This window comes from Mandrillus leucophaeus, unplaced genomic scaffold (genome assembly GCF_000951045.1).
Source record: "Mandrillus leucophaeus isolate KB7577 unplaced genomic scaffold, Mleu.le_1.0 Scaffold8, whole genome shotgun sequence".
NCBI classification, from domain to species: Eukaryota; Metazoa; Chordata; class Mammalia; order Primates; family Cercopithecidae; genus Mandrillus; species Mandrillus leucophaeus.
Window position 1 is genome coordinate 1883768 of NW_012108696.1, and position 12621 is coordinate 1896388.

Consider the following 12621-nt stretch of genomic DNA (forward strand, 5'->3'; position numbering starts at 1 on the left):
GGAGGCGGACGGGCCTCCCGGCGCCGAGCCTGGTCCTGTGGGCCGGGCGTTCACCCCCTGGAGTCTTCTCATCCCCAGCGAAGGCCTGGCGTCCCCAAGGGCACCCTCCTTGACGTTATTGTTGTAGCCGCGACCATATTGTTTCCGGCGCTTTTGGGTCAGTTTGTCCCTCCAGGGCCCTCTGGGGCGACGGGTCGGAGGAGCCGAGAGGGGAAACTGAGGCCCAGGGAAACGAAAGGGCTTGCCCTGAAGGTTACTGGGTGCGTTTGTGTCCCTTGACCATGTTGGACCTTGCAACGGGTGGGGAAACTGAGGCCCGAGCTCGCACGAGCTCGGGGACCGGGACCGATGCCTCTGCGGGTCGGGGCAAGCCCGGGTAAGAGGCCCAGATGGTGGGGATGGCCAGGAGGCTGGGACTCCCAAGTTCTTGCTACTGCCTGATCAGCACCGTGACTTTCTCCTCCTTGTACCTTGGAACGGGGTCTTTGGATCCCACAACAAGCCTTCCCGAAGCGTGGGAGGGTGAACCAAGGAAGACCAGACTGCTCCTCTCCCTTGCTGGACTCTGCATTACATAACGCTTTGGCAGCGCTTGGCATTACGCTTTGGCACATAGTAGGTGCTCACTAAATAATGTGAACGAATGAAGGGCTAGAATGGACACCAGTCCAGTTTCTCAATCTCAGCAGTGTTGATATTTGTTGCTGTCCTGGGCACGGCACTGCAGGGTGCTGAGCATCATCCCTGGTCTCCGCCTTTTGCAGGCCAGTAACAGCCCCTCTCCCCAACTCTTAGTAACAACCAAAAATACCATTGGCCTGTGTTCCCTATGCAGCAGATTCCTCCTTGGTTGAAAATCGTGGCTGTAGTTCCTTCTAGCCTTTGGGATTTCACGGAGACATGAAATTAATATAAAGTTGGTACTGTCCTGGAACTGTGATGTTTTAAGTCAGGATGTTTAACTGTATTTTATTTTATTTATTTATTTTGAGACAGTCTTGCTCTGTTGCCCAGGCTGGAGTGCAGTGGCAGGATCCCAGCTCACTGCAACCTCTGCCTCCCTGATTCAAGTGATTCTTCTGCCTCAGTCTCCTGAGTAGCTGGGATTACAGGCTTGCACCACCATGCCTGGCTATTTTTTTATTTTTCAGTAGAGACGGGGTTTCACCATGTTGGGCAGACTGGTCTCGAACTCCTGACCTCAAGTGATCCACCCGCCTCGGCCACCCAAAGTGCTGGGATTACCGGTGTGAACCACCATGCCTGGCCAGGATATTTAATTCAAAAAAAAAAAAAAATTGCTACTCGCTAGGACCATACTATCATGAAAGGAAAGTATATTTTAGTGCCAAATAAAATTAGGATGTAATCGCAGAATAAAGAGCAGTTAGTAACTTTATACACACATATGTGTTAATTGTGTGTATCTTTGGATCCCTGGATTGGGAGTGTCCGTTTTATATACAGGATTTTTTAATGAGGGGGGTCCTGTTTTTAGTGAGGTTGTTTCTGTTCCACTTGCATCAAAGCTAGTGACTCAAAACCACACAAATAGATCTTTGTGATTGTCCTGAAAATAAAGTTAAGTGACTAAAAATCATATCCTTCAGCTGGGTGTAGAAATCCATGTCTTTTGGTAACTGGAAACTTGAGAATGATATTCTCTGAAGTGACTAGAAAGGAAACGAATTTTCTCAGTACCTTTTCTTATTCGCTAAGCTTGAGGCAGAGGGTGGGGTGGTTTCATGTATGGATGATGAAGTTTTTTAGGAAGCTCCAGTCTGCTTTTAAAAAATACTCATATAACGCTTATAAAACATACGTAGATTAACCAAAATAACTAGGTTTTTCCAAGCCAGATCTCCTGGTAAGTGTGAACTTCCTAAACTTACTCAGTTTAAGGTATTTATCTAAAGACTCGGTTCTATTTATGATCACTTCGGCATCTGCTTTGATATTATTAGATGCTTTTCTTGAGTTTTTTTTGCAGGAAAATGTTCTGTCTTATCATCTCTTGATAGCACTTCAGCTCCTGCCTGGCATGCTCCAGGTGCTTTAAATTGTGGTACCTTCATGAATTCTCTTTAAAAAGGAAAGGATCCCTTTTCTAATTTTACAAATTTGGTGGTGGTGTGGGGGCTTGGGTTGGAGGAGGATGTTTGGGGATCATGTGAATGAAATAGGTAATCCGATGTTTTCTCTCATCCCTACTTTTACTCATTCCACTTTCATTTCATGAAACAGTTCCTGTTTCTCTCTTAGCTGGCTTTCTGATGTATTCCAGACCCTAACCAGGTACCATAGGTGCAGCATGGAACAAATCTTTCTGCTATCATAGAGTTGGCATTTTGTTTAGGGAGAGACATAATAAACACGAAAGTTTCAGATTAAATGCCACAAAGAAAATAAAACAAGACATGACAATGTCTAGGGTAGGATTTCTCAAACTATTAACATTTTGAGGCCAGGAGCTGTGGCCAGCAGTTTGGGAGGCCGAGGCGGGCAGATCACGAGGTCAGGAGTTCGAGACCATTCTGGCTAACATGGTGAAACCCCGTCTCTGCTACAAATACAAAAATTGGCTGGGAGTGGTGGCACGCGCCTATAGTCCCAGCTACTTGGGAGGGTGAGGCAGGAGAATCACTTGAATCGGGGAGGTGGAGGTTGCATTGAGCTGAGATCGTACCATTGCACTCCAGTCTCAGCGACAGAGCAAGACTCTGTCTCAAAAAAAAAATTTTTTTTTGGGCCATATAATTCTTCATTGTGGCGTGCTGTGCATTGCATTGTGGGATATTTAGCAGAATCCCTGGCCTCTACCCACTGGATGTGAAAAGCATCCCTTCGAGCCCTCCCCACATCATGACAACCAAAAGCATCTCTAGACTGTGCCAAATGGCCCCCGAGGGCAGAGGGGTCAGAATTGCCTCCACCTTGTACATAATTGGCTCTACATATGTGTTTGCTAACTTGATTATTTGCAACATTTAACAATTTACCCTTTGACACTTTTATTCGCAGCCATGGATTGCAAAGATAGACCAACTTTTCCAGTTAAGAAGTTAATACAAGGTAATTATTTGGAAATGGGTTAAAGAGTTGTTCCTAGTTTATAGTCTTCCTTGTCTCTTGTTGGAGACCTCAGTGGAAGCGTGGAGCTAGAAGGGAGAGAAACAGTCCCTCTTCAGACTAGGAAGCTGGGAAAATGCTTTTCACACAGTAATCTCTGGTGGGATTCCCACAAGTAAACCCCGAGGCCTCCACTCACCCACAATTGGCATTTTGTAACCTGCAGCTGGGGAGCTGTCCTGTGTATTGTAGGGAGCTTAGCAGCAGCCCTGGCGTCTTCCCACTGGATGCCAGTAAGTGCATCCTCCAAGTTGTAACAACCAAAAATATCTCCATACGTGGCTGATGTCCCCTGGGAGGTAGAACTGCCCCCGTGGAAAACCACTGTTGTCCTGGAAGATAAATGTTCCCAAATCCTTCTGTGTAAAATGGGGAGTGCATTTACCCTTAGGCCACATGAGTGGTCGGATTTTTTTTTTTTTTTTTTTTTTTTTTTTTTTTTTTGAGACGGAGTCTCACTCTTGTCAGGCTGGAGTGCAGTGATGCCATCTCGGCTCACTGTAACGTCTGCCTCCCGGGTTCAAGCAAATTCTCTTGCCTCAGCCTCCCAAGTAGCTGGGATTACAGGCGTGTGCCACCACACCCAGCTAATTTTTGTATTTTTAGTAAAGACAGGGTTTCAGCATGTTGGCCAGGATGGTCTCGATCTCCTGACCTTGTGATCCCCCTGCCTTGGCCTTTCAAAGTGCTAGGATTACAGATGTGAGCCACCGTGCCCAGCCCAGATTGTATTTTTAGAAACTACAGTTTTGGGTTTTTCAAACTTGGGCTGGGTGCAGTGGGTGCATACCTGTAAAACCAGCTATTTGAGTGGCTGGGATGGGAGGATTGCTTGAGCCCGGAATTTCAAGGCTGCAGTGAGCTATAATCACACCACTGCACTTCAGCCTGGATCACAGGAAGACTCTGTCTCTTAAAAGAAAAAAAGGGAGAAGCCAGACACGGTGGCTCACACCTATAATTCTAGCACTTTGGGAGGCTAAGGTGGGCAGATTGAGCTCAGGAGTTTGAGACCAGCCTAGCCAACATAGTGAAACCCCGTCTCTATTAAAATACAAAATAGCTGGGCATGGTGGGGGGCACCTGTAATCCCAGCTACTTGGGAGGCCGAGGCAAGAGAATTGCTTGAACGCGGGAGGAAGAGGTTGCAGTGAGCCAAGGGTGTACCATTACACTCCAGCCTGGTGACAGAGTGAGACTGTCTCAAAACAAACAACCCCCCCCCCAAAAAAAACCAGGTTTTTATTTGGTCTATTACATGATGAAATAGTTAATAAAAAGATGAATTGGCATGGAAGTAAGTGAACGTAGGTTCCTTGGGATGTTCACTCTCTGAAGTGTTTCTGCGTCCCTCCTAACGAGCCCGAATCCTGGCAGGCTCTGGGAGAACAGTCTGATTGATGAGAAAAGCCTAACAGAGCCTGGGGTGCTGAGGCCAGGAAAAAAAACAAAACAAAACAAAAAACCCTGTCCACAAATATGTCTGTGTATTTTCTACTTGAGAACCAGATGCAGTTATCATCAAATGAGATTTTCACCCGTTATAAATAAATTTGGAATATGAACTGGATCTGAAATCAAAAAATGTCTCTTGAAATTCTGGCAGTAGCTCTGCTAAAAGACTTGTCAGGATTTTGTTTTTGTTTTTTTTGAGACGGAGCCTCGCTCTGTCACCCAGGCTGGAGTGCAGTGGCCGGATCTCAGCTCACTGCAAGCTCCGCCTCCTGGGTTTACACCATTCTCCTGCCTCAGCCTCCTGAGTAGCTGGGACTATAGGCGCCCGCCACCTCGCCCGGCTAGTTTTTGTATTTTTTAGTAGAGACAGGGTTTCACCGTGTTAGCCAGGATGGTCTCGATCTCCTGACCTCGTGATCCACCTGTCTCGGCCTCACCAAAGTGCTGGGATTACAGGCTTGAGCCACCGTGCCCGGCCAGGATTTTGGTTTTTTTAAATTAGGATGTTGAAGTGAGGCATGGTGACTCACGCCTGTAATCCCAGCACCTGGGTTCAAGCTGTTCTCCTGCCTCAGCTTCTCAAGTAGCTGGGATTACAGGCACGTACCACTACACCCAGCTATTCTGTACTTTTAGTAGAGACGGGGTTTCACCGTTTTGGTCTGTCTGGTCTCAAACTCCTGACCTTGTGATCTGCCTGCCTTGGCCTCCTAAAGTGCTGGGATTACAGGTGTGAGCCACCGCCCAGATAGACCCTTTTTAAACTTTAAAATTATCCCCCACGCCCGTGTCCCAACAAGTCAATAATTTTCAAGCTCATGAGTGGTTGTAACTTTAAACGTTCACTAAAGATGGCTTTCTCTTTGTTTCAGCCCGTCTGCCGTTTAAGCGCCTGAATCTTGTCCCAAAGGGGAAAGACGATGACATGTCAGATGATCAGGTTACTTCTGTGCAGAGTAAAAGCCCCGATTTGGAGGCCTCTTTGGACACCTTGAAAAACGACTGTCCTATGGGTTCTGACATAGACTTTAGACCAAAACTTGTCAACGGGAAGGGTCCCTTAGATAACTTTTTAGGAAACAGAGTCGAAACCAGTGTTGGCCAGAGCACAGTCATCATTGATTTGACAGAGGACTCAAATGAGCAGCCAGACAGTCTTGTGGACCACAATAAACTAAGTTCTGAAGCTTCTCCCTCCAGGGAAGCAGTAAATGGCAACCGAGAAGACACTAGGGATCAGCAGGGGTCGTTGAAGGCCAATCAGAACGACAAGTTGGCATTTCCTGGAGAGACCCTTTCAAACATTCCTTACAAAACAGAGGAGGAGGGTGTTGGCTGTGGAGGTGCAGGGAGGAGAGGTGACTCCCAGGAATGTTCACCACAGAGCTGCCCGGAGCTGACGAGTGGTCTGAGACTGTGCTCCAGAAAGGAGCAGGACAGTTGGAGTGAAGCTGGGGGCATCCTGTTCAGAGGGAAGGTGCCCATGGTGGTCTTGCAGGACATCTTGGCTGTGAGACTGCCCCAAACCAAGTCCCCTCCAGCCACACCCCAAGGCAAGGACATGACCCCTGAGAGCGGGACGCTGGAATCTTGCCCTGAAGAAGACTCTGTACTCAGCCATTCGTCCCTGAGCTCTCCCTCTTCCACCAGCTCTCCCGAGGGGCCGCCTGCTCCCACAAAGCGACACAGCAGCACCAGTCCCTTCCCCACCTCCACGCCCGTCCGCAGAGTGAGTATCTCCCATGGAGTCCCTACACATCAGTGCTCATGGATCTCAGAGCACGCTGTTAGCCTCCACCGGGTCACCCAGCTGGTCTGTGGCAGAGTGAGCGGGGCCACAGGCTGGGTCCTGGGACTCGACACGGAGTTCTTGTATCAAAACTCAGTGTTCGGTTTTGCATTCGTTGTGATGCGCCTGGGACTTAATTCATCAACAGTGTACCTGGTGTACTGTGTGGATAACACCCTGCTGTTTTGCCTTCGTTGTTTACATCTAATTAGTGATAGCTTAGCCGTTTTAGGGAATTAGGATCTGCGCTGGCGCTGTAACCCCTCACTTGAGATTCCAGGTCCAGCTCTCTCTGTGCCCCTCCCATCCAAGCATAGAACTGTAGGGACGGGGCTATGGAGACATTGAGCACTGAAGTGGCAGTGAGACGGCAGGAAGCATGACATGGGGAATTCTGTAGAGTCAGCACAGCCACCCATCTAAAAAACCTCACCTGGGGCCAGGCGCAGTGGCTCATGCCCGTCATTCCAGCACTTTGGGAGGCCAAGGTGGGAGGATCGCTTGAAGATCAAAACCAACCTGGACAACAAAGACACCATCTCTACAAAAAAAAAAATTATTTTTATTTTTTTGACACAGCCACTCTATCACCCAGCCTCTGGAGTTCAGTGGCGTGATCTCTGCTCACTGCAACCTCCGCCTCCCAGGTTCAAGCGATTCTCCTGCCTCAGCCTCCCTAATAGCTGGGATTACAGGTGTGCGCTACCACACCTGGCTAATTTTTATATTTTTAGTGGAGACAGGGTTTCACTATCTTCGCCAGGCTAGTCTTGAATTCCTGACCTCAAGTGATCTGCCCGTCTTGGCCTCCCAAAGTGCTGGAATTACAGGCATGAGCCACTGCACCCAGCCCTGCAAAAAAATTTTTTTTAATTATCCGGGCATGGTGGCACATGCCTGTAGTCCCAGCCACCTGGGAAGCCGAGGCAGGAGGATCACTTGAGCTGAGGAGTTGGAGGCTGCAGCGAGCTGTGATCACACCACTGTGCTCCAGCCTGGATGACAGAGTGACACCCCATCTGGAACCATTTTTAAGGACCCCATAAGAGGGACTTTTGCATGGTCTGTCTCTGTTACTGTTTTTTTATTAGCACGATGGTGTCCTTAGGGTCTTATGGACCAAACTGATAAAATCAGTCACAAGTTCCATGCTGTGTTTAATGGTGTCTTTTTTTGGTTTATATATTTTTACTTTTTATCTTAAGTATGTAGAACCAGAAGAGACAGTGCCTTTTTTTGTTTTTGGTTTTGTAGCACTTTTGTTTGTTCATGCTCGTTCTTTATATGAGAGTAGATCCTGAGATGGGTCATTTAATCTCTACCTGTAAGCAGGTACAGTAGACCACCTGGACTATAAACCACCAACCTTGTTCGCTTTCGGGATTTTGAGCTCTAAGGAACCATTTCTTTTTCTTTCTTTTTTTTTTTTTTTTTTTTTTTGAGACAGATTCTTGCTCTGTCACCCAGGCTGGAGTGCAGTGGCGCCATCTAAGCTCACTGCAACCTCCGCCTCCTGGGTTCAAGCAATTCTGCCTCAGCCTCTCAAGTAGCTGGGATTAGAGGCACCTGCCACCAGGCTCAGCTAATTTTTGTATTTTTAGTAGAGATGGAGTTTTGCCATGATGGCCAGGCTGGTCTTGAACTCCTGACCTCAGGTGAGGGGAGGCCTTGGCCTCCCAAAATGTTAGGATCACAGGCTTGGCCGGGACCATTTATTTTTCCGAATGACATCATTTCTTGTCTTTCACTTGAGAAGAGGCAAAAGGAAAAAATGACTTCCTCTTTAGGTTCATGAAATGTTGATTAAAAAATGGAGCAAATTTTTTTTTTTTTTAGACACGGTCTCACCCTGTCGCCCAGGCTGGAGTGCAGTGGCACGATGTCAGCTTACTGCAACCTCCACCTTCTGGGTTCGAGAGATTTTCCTGCCTCAGCCTCTGAGTAGCTGGGATTACAGGTGCCCACCACCATGCCTGGCTAATTTTTGTATTTTTTCGGGTAGAGAACAGGTTTCACCTGTTGGCCAGGCTGGTCTCAAACTTCTGACCTCAAGTGATCTGCTCGCCTTGGCCTCCCAAAGTGCTGGGATGACAGGCATAAGCCACTGCCCCGGTCTTCTTTTTTTGTGTGTGCTGGTTTGTTTTATGGGTAAACTCTTGTCATGGGGGTTTGTTGTACAGATTATTTCATCACTCAGGTACTAAGCCTAGTACCCTTTCCTAAGATGCTAAATGTGCCAGACTGGGATGTACACATTTCAACTTCTACCTAAGGCACCACACAGTCTCCCAAAATCAGAGTTGAAGTCTCTCCCCATTGGCCATCCTGTAGTGTACATTCGATCACTTTAATTTCTTCCAGGCTGCTGCCGCTTTGCAGAATTTCGTCCTGTGGTGTGTTGCAGCCGTTTAGCAAGAACAGGACACATGGCCGGGCATGGTGGCTCACACCTGTAATCCCAGCACTTAGGGAGGCCGAGGTGGGTGGATCACCTGAGGTCGGAAGTTCGAGACCAGGCTGACCAACATAGAGAAACCCTGTCTCTACTAAAAATACAAAAAAGTAGCTGGGTGTGGTGGTGTGTGCCTGTAATCCCAGCTACTCTGGAGGCTGAGGCAGGAGAATCGCTTGAACCCAGGAGGCAGAGGTTGCGGTGACCTGAGATCGCGCCACTGCACTCCAGTCTGGGTAACGAGCAAAACTCTGTCTCAGAAAAAAAATTAAAAAAAAGAACAGGACACAAGCACATGTTTCCATTAAGTTTGTTTCCATGTCCACAGCCTACACTGCAAACTGGGAAGTCCCCTCGTTGGTCATCATGGTGACACATCCTACCCGCTTTCTAAAACAGCTGAGCACACGAACCCAGTGTGCGACATTTAGGAAACCCTGCATTTAGGATGCTAGATCTTGTTCTGAACACAGGCTCGAGGTTTTGGAATGCACTCGAAGGCAGTATTATCCCAACTCTTCAGATAATTTGCAAGTGGTAAAGGCTTCAAGCTGGCCCAGAGCCTATGGCAGAAAGCGGCCACAACCACTCCCAGAGGGCCTGTCAGTCACCAAAGCTGTGAGGGAAGCGATTATCAGGAGGCCTCTGCATGCCCTGATGGCAGGGCTCCCTGAGATCCCAGCTGGAAGAGACTTCACCCCCAACCCCTAAGTTATCTCTGTACCTTTGAGGAGTCCTGCATTTTTGGGTTGGTTGATTTGCTTCATACTTGGTACCTAACTGTTGTGTGTTTTTTTTTTTTTTAATTTATTTTAATTTATTTTTTTGAGACAAAGTCTCACTCTGTTGCCCAGGCTGGAGTGCAATGGTGTGATCTCGACTCCTGCAACCTCTGCCTCCTGGGTTCAAGTGATTCTCCTGTCTCAGCCTCCCAAGTAGCTAGGATTACAGGCATGTGCCACCAGGCCTGGTTAATTTTTGTATTTTTAGTAAAGACGGGGTTTCACGACGTTGGTCAGGCTGGTCTCGAACTCCTGACCTCGTGATCCACCCACCTCAGCTTCCCAAAGTGCTGGGATTACAGGCATGAGCCACCGCGCTGGCCAGTTGGTACCTAACTCTTAACACCTTTCCTTGCCATGAGGTCCGAGCCACCCCCTGCCAACAACCCCTGTTACTCTGGGGAATACATTGTTTTCACACTTTCCCTCCCCACCAGCAGCTCTTTCCAGATTGCAAGGGCGAGCTGGTAGGAAGCTTGCAGATTGTTTCATGCTGCTGTGTAATCTGTGTGCTTGTCACTGGGGTCTGTTCTTCGTGGAGTTGGCACAGTGAAATCTGCATTGAGCCCCGGGGCAGTCATTGTCACTGTACTTTGTGGGCTGGCTTGCCTTCTTTTTTCCTTCTTTAAAAGAAAATGGGAGTTTGTTTCTATACAGATCCTGCTGTCCCTTTTCAGGGAGCTTCAGGGCGTGTTTTTGTTTGTTTTGTTTTTGTTGTTTTAGTACTGCAGGATCTGGAGAATCTCACTTTGGAAAACAATGATTTAGAAAGATCCGTCTTTAGATACTCCCGGGGTCCTTTGAATGGCTGAAGTGTTCCTTAGAGTTTTCTACCCTGTGGGAAAGAACCATTTCTGAAGTTTGTTTGCAATCAGACTTGTAATTTAGCCTTTTCTGTTAGTGATCGAGATGATTATTCCACAAATGACCATGTTGGTGCAGTTGTGTTCCTGGAATCTTTGGCTTGCCGCTCTTCCGAGATTGCTGGAACTTCTTTCCATATACTTGAACTTACATTTGTAATAAATTCTCCATGTTTAAAAGAAATAATGGTCCAGGTGTGGTGGCTCATGCCTGTAATCCCAGCACTTTGGGAAGCCGAGGTGGGAGGATCGCTTGAACCTAGGAGTTCGAAACTGGCTTGACCAACATGGTGAAACCCTGTCTGTACAAAAAAATACAAAAATTAGCAGGGTGGTGGTATGCACCTGAAGTCCCAGCTCCTTGGGAGGCTGAGGTGGAAGGATCACTTGAGCCAAGGAGGCAGAGGTTGCAGTGAGTCATGATTGCACTGCGCTCCAGCCTGGGCAACAGTCAGACCCTGTCTCAAAAAAACAAAAAGGAAAGAAAGAATGGAAACCTCGCAGCCCTCTGTTCTCCCAGGAGGTTGTCATTATCATCATCATCATCACTTTGCATTTTTCTGTGTCCTGCATATCCAGAGAGATCTCTAGGAAACACCCAGTATCATTTTGTTTCCTTGTGTGTAACATACACTGTAAATATCTGTCTTTGTTACTCAGGGGTGTCTTAGATGTTTTTTATGTTAGGATGGAAAGATCGAACTCTCTGTTGCGTGATATCCCATAGTGTGGGTTACAGAGCTGTCTTCTCAGTTCTGTTGTTTCTGTGTTTGGCTTTCACAAAATGATTGTTCCCTTGAGCTTCCTTCTACAAGTGGCCTTGGGCTGTTAAGGAGAACTGTGCGTTCTTATTTTCCCAGCTTGCACTCTACTCGGGCCAATTTGAGGTTTTCTCTTTTCCCCTGCCTTCGCTCCCCTGCTGTTAGGTTTTATCTGCTTATCTGGTCTGGGCTTGGAAATTAGATACCCTTTAGTATAAAGTCAGAGTCCATAGGCTCTGAGAGGATTATCCGGGAAAGCGTGCAGGAATTTTCATGCCCACACATAGTGAGCTCTGTCCCGACTCCTTGGGATTGTCGGGTTTTGTGTTTTGGCTTCCTTCTGGGATCCTGGATCACGTTTTTGGCAGTTGAGGGTGCTGTGTGACCCCGCTGCAGCTGGGTAGAATGTGGCAGCGTTGCATAGAATTTTGAGAGTGAGATCTATAAACACCTGGGTCAGATTTCAAGAAGATAAAGTTCCCCCAGACATCAAGGTCCGTCTGAGTGTTTGGTAAAATAAAAGAGATACTGGTTTTAAATTAAGCCGTAATTGCTCTGTTTTGGTTGTTGGGGATTATTGAGCGGGCTCTTGCCGGTCACATCAAGTCTATTATTCCTGGACTCACAGCAGAGGGGGGAGCATTGTAAAAGGCAGGAGATTGTGCAGCTGAGCTTCAGGTACGGGCAGGACTAAGCAACTGAGTTCCCCGCCGCCCCAAGATCACATTCCATACTATAATCTCTGAACACAAAGGGCAGCCCCTGAGAGCTGCGCCTCTCACATTCTGCAGTTAAATCCCTCAGAGGCGGGCGGGGGGCACACAGCCTTGGCAGGCAGAATGGATGCTGGAAAGACACGCTTTTTCTGCAGCATTTGGTGAGGCTGCCTCTGGCTGGCATTTCTGTTGCCACATTCTCAGTAAAGACTGAGCACCCTGCCCGATCTCGGTGGTGAAGGAGCTCCTGCCAACATGGGCAGCCTTCTCACAACGACTTGGCCTTTCCCTAAAGAAAGGTTTAGTCCAGAAAGGACTCAGTGGGACCCAGGTGGAAAGGCTGTCTTCTTGAGTTCATTCATCTGAAGCTTTTATTCTGTGAGGTCCTAGTCAGGGATTCAGCTTTCCCAGATAAATAAATCACTGTTGGCCAGGTGGGGTGGCTCACGCCTTTAATCCTAGCATTTTGGGAGGCCGAGGCAGGCGGATCACGAGGTCAGGAGATTGAGACCATCCTGGCTAACACGGTGAAACCCCGTCTCTACTAAAAATACAAAAAAATTAGCTAGGCATGGTGGTGGGCGCCTGTAGTCCCAACAACTCAGCAGACTGAGGCAGGAGAATCGCTTGAACCCGGGAGGCAGAGCTTGCAGTGAGCCTAGATTGCACCACTG

At 47.8% G+C, this 12621-nt stretch overlaps 1 protein-coding gene across 1 annotated transcript in view; it reads left to right on the top strand.

Annotated features, from left to right (window-relative positions):
* Positions 1-3022: 3022 nt before the first annotated feature.
* The window catches only part of CHAF1A (chromatin assembly factor 1, subunit A (p150)), a 38769-nt gene continuing 29170 nt past the window's right edge, over positions 3023-12621 (top strand). Inside the window, exons 1-2 of the mRNA XM_011967466.1 lie at positions 3023-3072; positions 5457-6313. Coding sequence (XP_011822856.1) covers positions 3024-3072; positions 5457-6313 — 906 coding nt within the window. The 5' untranslated portion in view covers position 3023. The remainder of the gene's footprint in view (positions 3073-5456; positions 6314-12621) is intronic.